The sequence below is a fragment of the Taeniopygia guttata genome, chromosome 30 (assembly GCF_048771995.1).
Source record: "Taeniopygia guttata chromosome 30, bTaeGut7.mat, whole genome shotgun sequence".
Taxonomy (NCBI): domain Eukaryota; kingdom Metazoa; phylum Chordata; class Aves; order Passeriformes; family Estrildidae; genus Taeniopygia; species Taeniopygia guttata.
The window spans coordinates 2540587-2559462 of record NC_133055.1 but is presented as its reverse complement, the minus strand read 5'-3'; the positions used below and the strand labels follow the sequence as shown (position 1 = coordinate 2559462).

The following is an 18876-nucleotide window of genomic DNA, read 5'->3' as shown; positions in this document are numbered from 1 at the left end:
TCAATCCCACGTCAAATTGCTTGTTCTTACCACAAAAAAACTTAATCCCGCACCAAACTCACTCGAATCCACAGCTGCCAGGGTGAGATGGGTTTGGGAGGAGATTGGGAGAAGTGGGATCCCAATTTGGAATGGTGGGATGGGGATTGTGTGGGGCTGGGTGGCTGGGATGTATTTGATAGCAAATAAAACTTTCAGACTTACTGATTTCTTTGCTGTTCATCTCCAGTCCGTGGCAGTTCTTTTTTTCAGGGCACCACCTTCTCAGCTGATTGTGTTTGTGTCCTCCTTTCCCTCCCACCTCGCTTTGCCTGCTCTGTTTCTCTCTCCGTGTCTCCCTTGACCCAGGGGACCTCCAAAGACCCTCCCCCAATTTAATTTCCTCAGGGACCACCAAAGATCCTTCCCTGATTTAATTGAATCCTCCTCTAATTTAATTGCCCCCTCTGCCCCCAATGACCTACCCCTGATTTTTAAATTATTTTATTTCCCAATTATTATTTTCTTTCTTAGTTCAGGAGCTGAAGTTATGGAGGCCAGCAGTGAAATGTCTCTGTAGGATTTTGCTCCACTTGGCTTTCAGCCCCTTCTCAAGAGCTTTGCCTTCGAGGGCAAAGGGAATGTCTTTTCCTGGCTGGGAGCTGAAATTCCAGACCTCTGGAATGTGTGCAGGGCCATATAGACTGGGATCAACCAGAGATTGGGATCAAATATGCACTGAGATCCTGTGGTCTAGGATCAGCTAAGGACTGGGATAAATTAGGGACTGGGGCCCTACAGACTGGAATGAACTGAACTGGGATCAAATATGGACAAGGATCAAATATGGACTGGGATCCTATGGACTGGTATCAACAAGGGACTCGGATAAAATAGGGACTGGGATCCTACAGACTGGGATCAAAATGGGACTGAGATCATAGGGACTTGGATCAGCTGGAGACCTGGATCAACTACGGACTGTGTTCAAATAGAGACTGGGATCAGATGTGGATTGGGATCCTATGGACTGGGATCAAATATAGACTGGGATAAAATTGGGACTGGGGTCAGATATGGACTGGGATCATATGGCCTGGGATCATATGTCTTGGGGAAGATCAGATAGGAAAGCCTTATAAATATGACTGCCTGGCAAAAGGTTTAGAAAATACAGAGACTGAGATGGTAACAAGTTGTGACATACCAAACAGTAGTCACTGCACAAGTAGAACACAGTCGTACAGCCAGGATGAAGACAATCCCCCCTTCTGGTTGAACAATGCCCTTACCTACAGGTAGGTCCAAGGGTCAAATGGACTGTTGGATCTCACCCCAATGTATGGTTCATCCCACACCTGTAACCCTCCCCTGAAGCATCAGGAGTCTGTGACCCCATTGGCCTGAGTCTTGTTCCAGCCCACTTTGAAGCCCCTGACAAGGAGTCTCTGAGGAGCCAGACGCTCTCTTGGAACTTCCCTTCTCTTGGAACTGCCCCTCTCCTGGAACATCCTCTTGGGATCCTCTCTTATCTCCCTCTACCCCTTGCCTCTCCCTTCCCCCATGCCCTCGGGCCTGCCACGGGTCAGGTCTGGTGACTCCAAGCAGGGCCTTTCACCCTCTCTAATAAACCAGATATTCTAAGGGCAGCCTCCAGAGATCTCTCGTCTCCATCCACCCAAAGCGTCCTGGAGTCCAGCGTCCTCACAATATGGACTGGGATCAACTAGGGACTGGGATCAAATATAGTCTGGGATAAAAGATGGACTGGGATCAAATACGGACTGGAATCAAATATGGTCTAGGATAAAATAGGGACTGAGATCAAATATGGACTGGGATCAAATATAGTCTGGGATAAAATAGGGACTGGGATCAAATAGGGACAGGGAACAACTAGAGATTGGGATCAAATATGGAACTGGGATCCTATGGACTGGGACAAACTGGACTGGGATTATATGGAATTGAGATCCTATGGAACAGCATAAACTTTCTGACATGACACATATAATATTCATTGTAACACTTGCGAAAAGCCAATGGTAAGTATGTATTTGTCACAATCCCTCCTTTTATTCTTTATAAATCATTTGGCTTGAGCAATATTTCTTATCCTCTTGCATTCTTTGGACTCTGTTGGTAATCGAATAAAACATGGGATTAAACAGAGAAGAAATATCAAAACACTTGTAACACATAAAAGGAAGAATCCTAATTTCTTCCACCATCCCATTCCCAATACATTACCCCACCTGTTAGTTTGTAACATTATTTTCCCTTTGTTTTTTTTTTTTTTGACTGATACCAGGGTCATAATTTTTTTCTGATATCCTTTGTTTTTTCCAGGATGATGCCCTCATTGCCATCTATTTTCAACAATCTGTACACCCCATTCTTTAGCCAATAAATAGAGTAAAGCCAACCTATTTTAATACACTGCAGTTATAGTTTGGCTTTGCTGACTCAATATTAATTCCAGTGCCTGAGCAGCTTTGTTTGTTATCTCCTCTATAACTGCTTGGAGTCCTATAATGCGATGCAGTATATAATTTGGGGTTAATACAGAGCTGGATTGCTGTGCTGGTTTCACCTTGTTGTTTACTAATTGCCTTTTTACCGAATCTTGGGCTATATGTCTAAGATCAAATGTAAAACAAATCCATCTCTCTCCTTTTGGACATTCCATGCTCAAAGTATTACTACTTTTTCCTAAGTTCCTTGTAATCCAATATTTTCCCCATTTTGCCTGCAGGTACTCAGTTTGGGTGGGTCTGTGGCTGTTGACATGGGTGTGTGTAACAAAAAGGAACTTTGGTTCCTTTCCGTGTAATACTTTCTGTAGCATTTGGCACACGATCTTGCTGGTATCTCAGAAGGGAAAAGACAACAAATGAGAGACAGAAACAGGAATGACAGAGGTCTGGCATGGCTTATACCCCCACCTCCCCTGCCTGTGGGGTTGCTTCCCACAGCAGGTACGTGTGATCTTCTCGGTGGTGAGTACAGTGCTCAGTCCAGGCTTGCCCTCTGTTTCCCTTGTCACTCCTTTTTACTCATTTTTTTAGGCAAGTCCTTTTCGACACTCCTTAACTGTGGCTTCCCACCGTTCCTCAGGTATCTCTCACTCAACAGGCACTAATAATTCCCATCCACAAAACAAAGTTATTACTTCAGTTTTTGAATTCTTTCTGTATAGGGGATTGATTCAGTACTCAATACTTCTTGCAACGAGAACATAGATTTTGTGAACAGCAATGCCAATTATTCTCATAATTTGAACATTCACTTATAACCCAGCTGCCATGTCCAATATGAGGATGAATCACATAAAATATACAGTATAGTACTGATGGCAATTTCCCTTCTTCCCTGTACAAGTCGCAGGCTGAGGCCAGGCTATAAGAACTCTTTGACTGAAACACTCCCGATCCTCCTGTTTGAAGTGGCAGTGTTCCTCTGCCAAGGAGGTGTCGGAGGTGTCTCAGGGTTTATTCAGGCCGGGCTTAGAACCAGTGATGCAAGCTTTGCCTTATTTCTCAGTGAGGTGTTATTCTTTGTACCTGCCTTGGATCATTTGGGTCTTCCCAAACCATTACCACCCAGTCCTGGTTGGAAGTCAATTTGGTATCACCCAGTTTAGATGTGATAGTCCATTCCTCAAGTTTCTTCACAAGTCCTTTGGTTTTGCTGGCATGAATTCACCCTCTTTCCGTGGTTTGGATTGCTGCTTCAGTGGTACCTGGAAAGGATTTCTTAATAGCACAGTGTTAAAAGAAAAACAATACTGCATGAACTTTTACCATTAGTTTTCTTTAAAACTTTCTGAGTTTAAGTAAACTCTTTTTCTACAGCCACTTCTTCTTCTTGTATCCACCTGTGTTAATAGCTGCAGAGACCAATTCTTCTTCCTGTGAGCTATAATTAGTTAAATAAAAAAGACCAGGCCAATTTTAACATGAGATGTATCACATCTCTTGCCTTTTACTTTTTGGGTAACATTTAACTGTTTTAGTCTTACAGACTTTTAGTCTTCAGAACAAAAGCCTTCTCTTCTTAACAACAGCAATCAGAAAGAAAAAAGAAATCTTGCTTAAGACAATAAACCACTTTGTGAGAGTCACAATCTCTGCCTTGATCTTATCTCTACTGGTGGTCCTGCTCACAGCCTTGGGTTTAACTCTGTCCTTCCCCCCCTCCTTGTTGTCACTCTGCCTAGCAGGAATGGGGGAGAACTTACAGATAGCTGTGGCTGAGGGGACCTTGGGGATGTATTTCGCTCTCCTCTTCGCTCTCTTTCTCTCTCTCTCTCCCTTTCTATCTCTTTCTCTTTCTTTTTCTCTCTTCACATTTCAGCAGCCACATTCCAATATCAGTCCACTTTCTAACATTAATCCTACATCCTGGAGAGGTGAGTCTGCCAATCACCTCTCCCCCCTATTTCAACTTCCTTACGAAGTAAATTACTTTTGTTATGCGTGTTCTGCAGGCCTGTAATTCACTGCACCCTCCACCAAGGCTACCAGCCACTCACAGCTGACAGTGCAAAAATAAAGACTTGATTTGCTATCACAATTTTTCCATTCACAAGCTTGAAAAGGTTGCAGGAACAAAGTAAACAACAACTGACTTCCAAAGTGACCCTGCCTGCACCAAAACAAATTTAAGGCAATGCTAGTTAGTGCAATGCAATTTGCAGCGAAGCCAAGGTTTGATTTGGGAAGGGCATCTGAGGACACAGAGTATGAGTTTTACAAATCTGTATTTTGAAGAGGGAATGGAAAAAATATGAATAGAGTTGAGGGCAGGGGGAGGACAGCAAGTGAGGAATTTTTCTCTGCAATACTCTCTTTTTGACTGCCAGGAAACACTCTCTAAAGAGGTTCCTACGGTACAAACAATAACTGGGTGGGAAGAGGCGCTCCTGAGTTCAAGCCTTAATGTCATAATAGGAAACTGCCCCTGAGCACTGCAGTGCTGGAGCACCCTGCCTGCAAACTCACCAGAGGCAAGCCACTGCTGCCACGCTGCAGGGCTGCCTGCAGCACAGAGGGAATCATGGCCAAGCCCTCCCTGCAGGCCTGGGGAAACCACACAGGGAGCCCAAAACTTCCTCACAGCTCTCTAACTCATTCAAGAAATAAACCTACAGCAAGCAGAGATCCCCCCACCATCTTTTTCATGTGTATGCGTCACACACCCACAGTGATGCCAAAAGTAAAAAGATTAACAGCTTACATTAGAAGATACTGAAACCTTTTCTTCACCTCGCTTTGTAGGTTCCCTTTTCTATATGCAGCCACCTCCAAGTCTGGGGAAAAAATGAGCCCTATTTTTCAGAAGTCTCATGCATGAACAACTCTAGCTGCTGTTCCAGGTACACTGCAAGTAGTTAGCACTTCCAGAAAAAATAACAAACAAACAAACCAAAAAAACGAAGAAAGCAAAACACATTTGGGTACATGAAAAAGGACTGGCTGGAAGAAAAAATGTTTCTCATTGACCTACCAAGCAGCTGGTGTTACCTTTAGTTTAACTTTACACACTGAGAACCACTTGAGTGAACAGCCTGCATCAACTCAAAATAAATTAATGGCAGGTTCTGCTATGTCACAGCTGTAAACTAGTTTCTCAGTCCTAGAGTACAGTAAGTTATGTATTTCAAGATAAAAATCACAATGCAAATTGGAAGAAATTTCATACTGCATGAGGTGTGCACACAATTGATTTACCTCCAAAAGTCAGTTTATGACTGTTCTCTACCAGGATTGCAGTAGCTGCTATAGCTTGAACACACACTGGCCAGCCTTGATTTACTGGATCCCACATCTTTGATAAATAAGCCACGGGTCTCTTTACTCCTCCCCACTCCTGAAACAAAACCCTATGAGCTACCCCCTTTTCTTCATTTACGTACAGATGAAAGGGTTTTGCTAGTGAAGGTAAGCTTAAAGTTGATATTGGGGCTAGTTTTAACTTCAGTTTTCTTAGTTTTTCACCATCTTCTTTGCTCCATTTTATATCATCTCCTCTGTCAGTTTATTCACACAAAAATTTTACTGCCTGTGTGCATCCTTCAATCTACAATATCCCAATAATCCGAGTATTTTTCTGATTTTCCCCTTTGAAGAGGGAGGGGGAAGGGATAGAATTCCTGTGATTCAGTCTGGGTTGAGCTTCTGACTATCCTTACTAATCACATTGGGTGCCTCCTGGATTGCCCCCGGAAAGAGCCCATCTCTGCAATGAGCCACGTTTATTCATTTGTAAATTAGGTCTTTCTTTCTCTGTCATCTGTGGTTTCTGCAGCCCCGGCTGCTGCTTCTGGCCTTTTAAAACTTTAAGAATCTTTTTGTATAAGCACAACTGACTTGATGTATATTTTACATAAGCACGAATTATGCCATAACATATATTACAATGGGGCTGCAGAGATTCCCCTTGCAGGTCAATGGGGCTGCAGAGATCCCCCTGCAGCTCCATGGAGATGCAGAGATCCCCCTGCAGGTCCGTGGGGATGCAGAGATCCCCCTGCAGCTCCGTGGGGATGCAGAGATCCCCCTGCAGCCCCTGGAGGAGCCAGGCTGGAGCTCGGGGATGCCTGAGAGGAGGCTGTGACCCCGTGGGCAGAGGGGCCCCGCTGGAGCAGCCTGGCCTGGCAGGACCGAGCCCGTGGCACAGTGACCCACGCTGCAGCACTTGGAGGGGGCTGTGCCCCAGGGGATGGACTCGGCTCGGAGAAGTTCCTGGAGAAGTCTCGGCTGGGAGAGAGCGCAGGGTGCAGCAGGGAACGACTCCTGTCCCTGAGCAGAGGGAGAAGCCGCGGGGGATGAGCTGAGCATGGCCCCATTCCCTGTCTCCTGCCCTGCCGGGGGAGGAGGTGCAGCTGGGAGCAGGGAGGCGTGGGGAAAGCTGCATTTAAGGCTCTGCACTGACTTCTCCTCATCCTGCTCTCAGTCTTTGGAGTTTTCTGCCAGAAATCTCTCCCCTCCCCCGCTCACCCACAGGGCTTTGGGCAGGTTTCCCTTTTTGGGGGAAATGAAAGCGAAGCAGCGATGCACTAATGAGGGGCAGGAGAAGGGAGGCTCCCGGGCTTCCCGCAGAGCCGGAGGCACGGAAGGCGCAGGGCCGGGAAAGCCGTGGCGGGAGGTGCGGAGAAGTTTGTTTGTGTGGGCAGCTCAATCCCGCCTCGGGCCCGGGCCCGTCCCGGGGCTGTTGCTCATCTCCGGCTTTGCCCTCACGCAGCGCGGGGGGCCCTGAGAGCGCGGGGCGAGTCTGGGCCGTGCGCAGAGCCCGCCCCGAGCTCGCTGCCATTGGCCGCTGGTGCCGTCAGTCGCGGTTGCGGCGCGCTGATTGGTGGGAGCGGGGCGCAGCACGGCCCCGGCGGCGGGCTGAGGGCGGCCGTGGGCGGGCAGCGGCGCCATTGGCGCCGGGAGCGTCTGTGCGGGCCCGGGAGCGGCGGCAGCGGCCGGAGCGCGGTGAGGCGGCGTCGGCGGAGCTCGGAGGCGGCCCCGGCGCAGGTGGGAGCCGCGCTGGGCTCTGCGGGGGCTCGGGGCTGGCTGCGGGCGGAGGGGGCGGCAGGGGGCTGCGGCGGGTCGGTGGTGCCGTGTCCGGCCCGTGCTGGCCCCGGGCTGAGGGCGCGGCGGGAGCGGCTGCCCGCGGTCTCCTTCCCGCCGGGGCCTGGGCAGGAGCCGCTGCCGGAGCAGCGCTGGCTCGGCCCGGCTGCTGTGGGTAGGACAGAGGGGGCTGCCCCGCGGCCGGGAGCGTGCGGGGAAATTCCCGTCGCCGGAGGTTTCTGTGGCCGGAGGAGAGCGAGGAGTCCTGTAAAAGTGACTTTATTGCCGAGCAGGGGGAGAGGCCGTGGGGCATTTGCCGTGCGCTCTCTGCCATGGTTGTAGTCCGCAGCCTCCTTTTTATCCTCATTTTCCCGGCCGCATCTCCCTCTGCCTTTGCCTACGGGCTGAGGTCCTTGGAAGGTTCAGACTTCCCGATGTGCCTGCTGCCTGTCCTCGTTAATATGCACCCTCCTTTTGTATACCAGCCGATATTCATGGCTCTGTTAAGTCTTTGTTCTTCTCCTGGAAGTTCGGGAATGTAGCGGGACTTTGAGTAGCTGTGTGGGTCAATTTGTGACATTTCTTGGAACTGATGGTTTCTCTTATTACTTCCTTATCTACAAGTTCCTGCCCCTATCTCCCCCCCAATTCACTCATTGCCTTTTTTTTTTTTTTTTTTTTTTTTTTGTTTTCCGTGTGTGCTCTTTGGTTTTGGGATTATTCTCGGTGCCCTCATTCCCTGTCCTTTTGTAGCCGTTTGTGGATCAGGAGGCCTGGCTGCCACCTGCATCCCCTGGCTCAGCTGCTGGATGAGCTGCACTGCCAAGGTGTGGAGCATGGTGAAAAGATGAGAGTTGCTGCAGCACAGAAGAGGAGAAGCAGCATTCGTTTAACCCCTGGTCTGCCCGGGAGCCACAAAAGTGTGTCCCATTCCCATCCTTTCCATGTTTGGACCAACACATATACTGTTCACCTTTATCTTTTTCGCCACTTTACCTTTGTCATCTCTTTGCCAACAGCAGTTTGAATCATTTAGTTCTCCACAAACTCCTCCTTTTTCTGCTAACAGATAATCTGATCCCATCCCCATGTGAAATGCTGTGTTCCTCTTTCAGTGGAAGGTCAGGAGCTGGAGCTGTCTAGTTGCTTCTTCTTTTGAGGACAGCTTTTAATCTAATGATGCCATTGAAATGATAAATGGTTTCTGTCTCCTGGTATGAATTAGTTTGGGTTCCCAGGGGCTGGTCCGTGGTGTTGTAGGATTTGTTCTGGTGGCCCTTCATCTTTTTCCCATTTCTGGGTGCTCCCTCAAGCTGAGGCTGCATCAATGACTGCATTTTTCTAAATACATCATCAAATACTTGAATTCCAACTAATTTCTCTGAACTTGTTCTAGCAAAAACCCCAGTGCTCTGATACACCCTGTACAGCACAGACAGTGACAGCAGATGTTGGAGTGGGCAGGGGGATGATCCCCCCCCCCTTATTTTAGTGAAGTTTTCACAACATTCTCCATTTGCTGTTTCCCTTTGCGGCCTCAGCCATTTCTGTTTCAGAGTCAGATCCTCACCATGGGCTCTGCCTTCAGCCGTGCAGATTCCATCTGTGCAAGCAGGCAGAGCTTGGGGTGAGGGGCAGAGGGAATCAGCCAATTCCTGCCCCAGGCAAGAAGAGCCAGGTACATTGTCCCCACTCTGCCCCGGCAGTGTTAATTTGCATTTCTAAAGCTCCTCCTGGGTGCCTGGAATGCAGCTTCTCTTCCAGCGCAGCTTCAGCAGCCTCACATGTGCCCCCCCCAACCTGCTGCTTTTTCTTTTGTTTTTTCTTTCAAATCATCTATTTATTTTCTTTTCCTTCAAATCTTCTATTTATGAGTTAAAGGGTCACCTTTAAATCTCTTCTAGCTTCACAAAATATTGCCTAAAAGTGAACGTCGAAAAACCCAGACCAAAATTTTTCTATCTCTAAGAGACACACACAAACATACACAAAAAAATTTCCAAGTCAATGAAATTTTTCCAATTCTCCTCTAAGTAAAATCTCATTCTCTCATCCCTTACCCAAACCTAACAGGCAATATAGAAGTAGGAGTAATTTAAAAATAGTCTAATGCTCTAAACTTAGCACTGAAACTGCAGGAAAAAGAAAAACTCCAACAATATGTTTATTGTTAGAGTCAAGGCATTCCTTGATTCTGGCCAGGATGTGCAACAGAAATCATTCCATGCCCACATAGCCCGGGTGTGCAGAGAAAATCGTTCCATGACAACTAAAGTATCAGTAAAATATATTGGAGTATATAATAAATAAAATACTATCAGAGTAAAAGCTCCGTGGCTTTTACTAGATTTTTTCCCAAACTTGATACAGTCAGAACAAGTCTAAATCCACTGGTTTAATGTTCCAAAGTTTCAAGTTGTGCAGTTTTTAGTATTTGGTTTCCTATTGGACTCGGATTTCTTTGCTTCTGCTGTTAATGAGGTGGGAAGTGCTGGATTTCCTTCTCAGCCTTTTGCAGACCAGGTGTCTGCAGCCCTGGCAGTGTCTGGGGTAGGTGTTGGTTGCTGTTTGCTGCTGGGGTTGATGTTTTGCTGCTGGGCATTATCTTTGTGGGTATCTTTTGGGCCATTCCCAGTGTGTTGAGGTGTTAAACTCATCTCCATTGAGTGGTGTAACATCCCTTAACAAAACCTTTAACATTTCTTTCCCCAGGGCCAAGGCAAAGCAAGCCTGAGTAGAGAAATCAAAGGTTAACAATGTTAAAGTCTATGAGCTGGTGTATTTTCCATCAATGCCATGGCAGGCAGGGCAGTGTGTGAGTGTAAGTGAGAGCCAGAGTGGAATTGTCCCGTGCTCTTGCCCAGCAGCTGTGGCAGGGCAGGCCCAGAGAGCGCTGAAGCTGCAGCAGTGGCAGCAAGGGCTGTCCCCGGTGGCTGGAGCTGCCAAAGGAGGGTGGCCAGGCCGAGGATTTCAGCAGAGGATGTGTGGGCAGGCCCAGGGCCTTGCCCCGCTGTGGAGCCCTGGCTGCTGCTGCGCTGCCTTCAGTGCAGCTCAGTGGGGGCCTCCCATCCTCCTGCTGCAGGCGGGAAGTGCAAATCTCCGGGGCTGCAGAGACCTGGAGCCGAGGCTGAGGGGTCCCCCGTGCTCAGCTGTGCTGGCGGCTGTTTCTGGCCTCGGGGCCACTTGGCACGGGCCACGCCACTTGGCCACCAGTGGTGCTGCTCTGCACTCCTTAGGCAGGAGCCGATGTCCTGCTGGGATGTTGGCAACAGCAAAGTGCCAAGGCAGGCTCTGTGCCAGCCCAGCTTCCTGGGGGAGAGATTGCACCAGAGACAGGATTCTGGCCACAGACTGCTTCAAATGTGCATCCCTTATCTCCACCCTGCACTAGGTGGAGAATTCCCAGGGTAAGGAATTCCCGAGATCAATTGCAAGGGGAAATAATTGAATATGTGCCCTGGGTCTGGCTCTTCTTCTTGCCCAAGCCAATGGCAAAAGCCGTACCCATGGCATCTTGGTTTCTATCCCCAGCTTCCAAAGGTGTTTCTTCCCCTTTCATTTTTTGTACCCAGCCTGAGCTCTGGGGGTGCCAGGGGTTCTGGAGGTCCCATTGTATTCCTAAAGCTGCCATAACCCCCTGGAGGATCTTTCCTGTAAAATGAGCTCTGAGTCTATGGCTTCCACAATCCCTTTTATATGGATTACTCCTTTCAGTGGTTGCTGAGAAATCAGGATTGCTTTTGCCGACGCCGTCCCCTGGGTGCTGGGGCCCCCTTGGGCCCTGGGGTTGATCCCTCAGGGGCTTTGGGAACTCTGCCATGGCCTTTGCCTTCAGCTTGGCCTTTTGCTCATCCCTCCTTGCCTTCAGCTGCTGTGCCTTTGTGCCCAAGTGCTGCAGGGCCTTCTTCTGCCACTCCTGCAGCCCCGGTCACTGCCTGTGGGTGCTCATGCTCTGAGAGCTGCTGAGCTTTCTGCAAAATCTTTCCTTTCTGCAGGGACCCAAGCCAAATCCTTCACAGAAAATCCTGAACTTTCCATGTGCATTCTGCATTTCCCAGATGTTGCTTTGTTTTGCTCCTTGTGCTCAGGGTCCCCTGCACAGCCCGTGTGGCAGAGCCGGTGCCTGTCCTGCCGCAGTGTCCAAAGGCGGCCCCCCCGGCGGGCAGGGCCGGCAGCTCCCCGGGGCCGGGCAGCGGCCGGGGCGTCCCGCAGCCTCCTGGGGGCCGGGGGCCACTGCCGGCCCTGCCCGGGGCTGGTGGGCTCAGGCAGCGCCCGGCGCTGAGCCCCGGCTGCCCCACAGCCCCGGCCCGGCCCCGCAGCTCCCCACAGGCCCCCAGCCCTGCTCCCGGTCCCGCAACTCTGCGCCCGCTGCTGCCACTGCCCACCACAGAGAAACCCCTGACATCCTGACCTCCTGCTTTTCCTCTCCTGGAAACTAGGAATTCAAAGTATCAGCTGGCAAATTGTCAGGATAAGACCCTGCTGAAAAACATCTCAGTCCTCTGTATTGTTCTCTTCCTCCTCTTTTCCATCATCCTTTTTCTTACCACACACATTCCTCCTGCTGCTTCTTGCCTGAACCATATTGCTGCACACTCCTCTTCACCCAATCTCTTCTCAGCACACCAACACCATCCATCCCCTGTTGTCCAAATCCCTTCTCCACTTCCCTTATTGTCCCCCCTGGGTTCCATGTCCTTAATTACCTCTGGGGGAATGTGCAAACTACCTCAGCATTCTCCCAAGGGACCCTTCAGAGACATTTTGGGGTCATCATCCCTTTGGCCAGGACCCCTCCCTGGCTTTCCCTTTTCTCCCCTCCATGGGTGCCCTGCCATGTTCACTCCCCAAAGATCCCAGGGCACTCACTGATGAGATTTTCAGTGCTCTCTCCCTGCTGACTCTTCACAGACCCCCCTGATGTGTCACTCGTCTGTCTCCTGGTCACTCCCGGGTCCCCAATCAATCCCCGGTGCCGCCGCCAGCCAAGGGAGCCGATCACCCAAAGTGGGTGAGGCACCTTCAGCTGCACTCCCTGCCCCAGGGTGTGCGGGAAAATTGACATCACCAGAGGTTTCTGTCCACAAAGCAGACAGAGGAGTCCTGTAAATGGAATTTCATTCTTAAAAATGGGAGGAGCCATGGGACATTCCCCATGGGATCTCTCAAACTGTTGGAGGACACAGCCTCCATTTCATCCTAATTCTCCTGGCCACATCTCCCTCTGCTTTCCCCATTGACTGAAGCACTTGAGAGCTACAGACTTCCCAATCCACCTTCTACATACTCCTTTAATATGCTTCCTGCTTTTATATAGCAAATGATATTCATGGCTCTGTTAAGTCTTTGTTGTTCTTCTGGAAGTTCATGAATAGAGCAGGGCCTTGGCTGAGCAGCAGTCTGTGTCATCAACTGATAACATTTTCTGAAACCGATTCCTTCTCCTGTCACTCCCTTGTTTACAGCTCCCTGGCCCTCTGAGCCTTCCCCACCTGCGCCCCCGCCCCATCGCCCCCGCGAGGGGAATTTGGGGAGGTGGGAGTGGGGCAGCGCCAAGGCCGGGCCCCCCCGCGCTGTCCTGGCGGGAGCGGCTGCAGTGGGGACCGAGTGCAGGCGGGAGCGGCCGAGAGCCCAGCGCTGCCCCAGCCCGACCTGCCCCAGCTCCATCCCTGCCCCTCGGCTGGGATGCTGTGGGTCTGGGGGGAAGAGGGAGCCGGCAGTGGGTGCTGGGCCTGGGGGCAGGAGGAGAAGGGAAGGAGAAGCAGGCTTGAGGAACAGAATGGTCAAACGATGCAGGTGGCAGGAGAGGGTGGGACTGTGCAGGAGAAGGAGGAATAGCAGGAGGAAGAGGAGTGTGAGGAAGAGCAGAGACACAGGAGGAGCAGGAGGAGCAGAAAGAGGAAGCAGCAGAAGGTTCCACCCCTCCCTGTATCTGCAGCCTCCCTCCAGCCCAAGGAGCGTTGCTCCCCCCACATGCAGCAGGTGACTGTGGAGGGGGATCCAGGATTTTCACGGGGTGAATCTTGGTGTTTCTGAGCTTTCTTGGGCTAAATATTGGTGCTTTGGTTTGATGTGGCAGCTGAATCTTTATGTTTCTGAGGAGGTTTTTGCTGATTTGTGATGTTTGGGGAGATTTTGATCTGTATCTTGAAGTTTGTGGGTTTTTTGGGCTAAATCTTGGTGTTTTGGAGGTTCTTACAGACACAAGATTCTCAATGACTTCTTGAGATGAACTTGGGCAAGGAGGAACCTCCAGTCCAAGGTGCTCTCTTCTTGTTTTTTTCCCCAAACCAGAATTTTCATTCCCTGGGCGTGTCTGGATGGAGGAGGAGGAAAAGCCCCGGAGATGCTGCAGGAGGAGGAGCTGCAAACCCAGCCCAGGGAGCTGCGGGGAGGAAAGAGCCCCCCTGAGCCAGGAAGGCGGGCGGAGATCCAGCCGGAGCTCGGAGCTGGTGGAGAAGCCTCATGGCAGGGAGAAGCCCCACAAGTGCTTGGAATGTGGGAAGGGTTTCAGTCGGAGCGACAGCCTGATTGTGCACCAGAGGATCCACACTGGGGAACGGCCCTACGAGTGTGGGAAGTGTGGGAAGAGGTTTCGGACCGGCTCCCATCTCCTCCTACATGAGCGGATTCACACAGAGGAGAGGCCCTTCCGCTGCCCCGACTGTGGGGAGGGCTTCAAGCAAAACTCCCACCTGACCGTGCACCGGCGCATCCACACTGGGGAGAGGCCCTACGAGTGTGGGAAGTGTGGGAAGGGTTTCAGACACAGGTCTGGCCTGATCCACCACCAGGTGATCCACACTGGGGAAGGGCCTTACAAATGTGTGGAATGTGGGAAGAGCTTTGGGTGGAGCTCAGGTCTGAGAACACACCAGCGCATCCACACAGGGGAGAGGCCCTACGAGTGTGGGAAGTGTGGGAAGAGGTTTCGGACCAGCTCCCATCTCCTCGTACATGAGCGGAGTCACACAGAGGAGAGGCCCTTCCGCTGCCCTGACTGCGGGAAGGGCTTCAACCGCAACTCCAGCCTCATACTGCACCGGCGCATCCACACTGGGGAGAGGCCCTACGAGTGTGGGAAGTGTGGGAAGAGCTTCTCACAGAGCTCTCACTTGACCCAGCACCAACGGAAGCACCACTAACTGAAGCCCTGTGAGTGCCTGGAGTGAGGGAGGAGCTTGGAGTGAAGGATGAGAGTGAGGGAAGAGAGTGAGGGAAGAGCTTGGAGTGAGGGAAGAGAGTGAGGGAAGAGCTTGGTGCGCTGCTGCAGCTTCATCCCCCATGGGAGGATCCGGGCTGGATGATCCCCAGTGATCCCCGTTGGGCAGAGCCCTGGTGCCCCCGTATGGGGAATAAAACAGAGAGTAAAGCAATGGAGCTGATAAAGGGGCCCGATATCTGAGGCCTGACTGAGCAGAAACTGTGGGAGACACAGACACAGTTTAAGTCTCCCTGGGCAAGAAGTGACTGAGCAACGTGGTGTGAGACTTTGTGATAAAATAATGTTACCAGGTGATGCCATGTCATGAAGAATGTGTAACCAATGAGAAATTGTTACCAGAAACAGAGCCCTATATAAGGACCCTAGAAGTAAATCCCTGTATAAACACCTGGTACACACAATAAAATTGGCTTTGGTCTAATCTCGGATGTCCCCGTCTCTCCCTGGTGGATATCCCTGTTGTGGGTGATCCCCGTTGGGTGGGGGGAAGGTGTTGGAGGGATTTCTTTCCCTTCTCCTCGTGCTGCCGTGGTTTGGTTGGTAATAAATTCCCTCCCTGTGCCCGGGCTGGGTCTGTTGTCCCCGTGCCGCTGCTCGGGGCGGGATCTCTCCCGTTCCTTCTCTGCACTCCCGGGCCTCTCCTCAGCCAATGAGAGAATGCGGTGGACAAGAGTCAGCCAATCAGAGAGAGCGGCGCTGATGACTCAGCAGTTGCCGGGCAGACCCGCAGCAGGCAGTGTTCCCCACCCACTACGGTTGCCTGCAAAGGACAGAGCAGCCCGAGACAGCGCTCAGTGCCGAGGTGTCCGTGTGGCAGGGCCCGAGCACGGGAAGGAGAGGCCCGGAGAAACGCAGGGGGAGCACCGGGCCTGGTGGCCCTGAAGCTGTCCCAAGGCCAGGTTTCAGCCCAGCACCTGAGGCAGGGAGATGCCGTGGGGGAAGGAGGATGGAGAGCTGCTGGAGAGGTGGCCTTGGGGCCAGCAAAGGCAGAAACTCACAGCCAGGGCAAGGACAGCCGTGTGGTCCCCATCGGAGGTGCACGTGCTGTGCTCTGGCCAGCTCCCCAGCACATCGAGGAGTTCGAGCATGGCCGGCTCTGCAGTCCTGGGCGAGCACATGATGCTCTTCCACATGGCCAAAGCAGCTCTGTGGGGTCAGAGCTCTGTCTCAGAGGAGTCTGGGACACAGCAGCGTGGCCTGGGTGGCAGCGGGGAGCTGAGCTGCTCTGCCAGCCCTGCCTCTGCCCACTGCCCCTCACTGGCAGCACGCAGGCAGCCCAGCCCTGTGGGGACTAGCCCCTGAGGGGCAGGGGGGAAGCATGGCAGCACGCTGGGGGGCTGGCAGGGGCCAGGGCTGGCAAAGGGAGCAGCCAGATAGCCCTGGAATTCTGTTTGTCAGACACCTGGGGCAGGCTGTACAGGGTGAAGGGCTGCTGAGCCTTGTGGACACGTGGGCCCCGTACCTGTCACACACTGGGGCCACACGCAGGAGAGCCATCACCACCTCAGAGGGCTGTGCCTCTGTCAGATCCAGAAGGGGCCTGTACAGATTGTACTCAGGAAACTCATTGGCCACGAGGATGTACCTCACCATGGCAGGCAGCTGGAGAAGGCAGGGGAGACTTGGAAAGCTGCCAGAGGAGGGAATGTGCCCAGCTGCCCCAGAGAAGTGCTTCCCTTGCCACCACACTGCCATGGCCTCAAAGGCTTCCAGGGAGCAGCAGGTGTGGCTTGGGAGGCCACGCAATTGCTGGGAGGAGAAAAGCCAGGCCACAGGCTGCTCACTTGCTTTGGGCTGGAAGGACCCTCCTCCACAAGCATATCCAGCAGGGCAGCACTGGTCTTGGTTTTGAAGATGGGAGAGTACGCTCTGACCACAGTGCCCATGACGCTGCTCTCTTCCTCCCGAATCCTCTTCATGAATTTGCAAACCATCTGTAGCAGAAGGGCAAGAAGCCCGGGATGTTGCATGGAGTGCTCCGAGCACAGTGCTGGGCTGAGCAGTGCCAGCAGGCCCAGCCCAGGTGGGGATGGCTGCAGGTACCTGCGCTGTTCTGCGGAAGCGGCCACGGGTGCGTTCCTGCTCTCGTGTGCGCTGCAGGGCTGCACCTGGCAAAGAGCGAGCGCAGCCCGAGCTGAGGGGCTGCGGGAAAGGCCGGAGAACACAGCCCAGCCCTGCGCTGCCCAGGCAGGGACAGCCCCGCGCCGCCCCAGGGCATGGAGCATGGCTGTGGGGTGTCTGCCCGGCCCCTATTCCATCCTGTCCATGGGCATGGCCCCAGGGGATGGGATGGGATGGGATGGGATGGGATGGGATGGGATGGGATGGGATGGGATGGGATGGGATGGGATGGGATGGGATGGGATGGGATGGGATGGGATGGGATGGGATGGGATGGGATGGGATGGGATGGGATGGGATGGGATGGGATGGGATGGGATGGGATGGGATGCGATGGGATGGGATGCGATGGGATGGGATGCGATGGGATGGGGCCAAGCTGGCTGCACGCACCAGCCCTGTGGCTCAGCTCTGCCACTCACCCTTCTGTGGTAGCTGGAACTGCTCCACCTCTTCAGGCTGCTGTGCTGGGGCAGCTCCAGGGCCTTCTTTCTCCTCCTTCCCCCAGGCCAGCTTGGGCACACTCGCAGGTCTGTGCTCTGCGTCACTGCCTGGATTCATGGCTACTTGCAGGAGAAGGTGGCTCGGAAAAGGTCCGAGTCAGCAAGTGCTGCAGTCATGCCTTGAGGGCACCTACAAGAGTGAAGTCTGGGCAAGGCTACAGGACAGCAAGTCCTGCACTCTGGTCTTGGAGGCTCCAGCGACAAGGACAGGAGTCTCCTGTCAAGGACAGTGCAAAGCAAACGCCACGGTCTGACCTCGAGGGCAGCTGCAGAAGAGATGCCTCGGGAAGGCCAGAGGTCACCAAGTGCTCTGGTCTGGCCACGAGGTCACCTGCAGGAGTAATACCTCGGGAAAGCTCTGGGTCAGCAAGGAACGAGTGGCTGTGCGAGGGCTCCTCACAGCACCGCTCTCTCCATCCTGTCTTGTCGCGTGCACAGAGCACTGTGGAGTGGCCTTGTCACTGCCAACACCTATGCCACAGCATGTCACAAAGGGCCCTTGGATACCCTGTCCCGTTCCAAGCCACGGTGACCATGCTGCACCGTGTCACAAAGCGCCCTTGGATACCCTGTCCCGTTCCATACCACGGTGACCATGCTGCACCGTGTCACAAAGGGCCCTTGCACACTCTGCCTGGAACGTAGGCTCTGGGTCGAGGGGCAGGCTCAGCATTGCCTGTCTGCAGGCCTCATTGGTGTTCTGCAGGGCGATTTGCTTCACCATGCCTTGCCTCAATCCCTCCTCTGGAACCTGCGATTCAGCTGCCCTGTACAACCTGTCTATGAAACTAACGAAAGATTCCTGTGTCTCCTGCTTGAGAGAAAAACAGTTAACAACAGGACCACTGGGTCTTAACTTAAAAAATGCTTTTTCTGCTGCCTTGGCAGTTGCTGCCAGTGCCCCTCTTGGAATCTTTTCCGCCTGTGTTGTTGCCACATCCCACTCCCCCATCCCGCACAGATGATCAATGGTTAACATGCCTCCATCGGTGTCAGAGGAGGTCTCTGCTTTTGCCCAAAGCTGGGGTAATGCATCTCGTACCTCCTGCCTCCATGCGGATTCCCATACCAAAAACTCAGCTTGAGTAAGCAAGCACAAAAACAGAGCACGCATGTCAGCAGGGACGTACTCGTTGGAGGAAAGTGTGACTTTTAACAGCCCCCTAAAGTATTCACTTTCCCGGCCAAACTCCTTTTGGGCTTTGCAAACATCCCTAATCACAGCCTGTGGGATGGGGGCCCACTGTGCCAGGGGTCTGCCCCTCTGCCGCGGCGTGTAGGTGACCGGTGCAGCAGAAAAGGCAAGCGGGGATTGCGGCAGGTCGCGGCTTCCCCCCTCCCCCCCACTTCCTCCCGCTCCCCCCCCCCACCCCCCCTCGGGAATCGAGGTGTGGGAATCAGAGGGTGGGTCGTGGGAACGGAGGGCGGAGGCAGGACCAGGGCTAGGGGGTGTGGCCGGTATTACCTCACCCCTAGGGGCGGGGTCAGAGGG

At 52.6% G+C, this 18876-nt stretch overlaps 2 protein-coding genes across 2 annotated transcripts in view; one reads left to right on the top strand and one right to left on the bottom strand.

Moving 5' to 3' along the window:
* Positions 1 to 18876, top strand: part of LOC140680256 (uncharacterized) — a 1118524-nt gene that overhangs the window by 669593 nt on the left and 430055 nt on the right. The window contains exons 15-16 of the mRNA XM_072919758.1: positions 7243 to 7252; positions 14378 to 14670. Of these exons, the coding sequence (XP_072775859.1) occupies positions 7243 to 7252; positions 14378 to 14670 (303 nt within the window). The remainder of the gene's footprint in view (positions 1 to 7242; positions 7253 to 14377; positions 14671 to 18876) is intronic.
* Positions 1 to 18876, bottom strand: part of LOC105760196 (uncharacterized) — a 448806-nt gene that overhangs the window by 120706 nt on the left and 309224 nt on the right. The window lies entirely within an intron of this gene.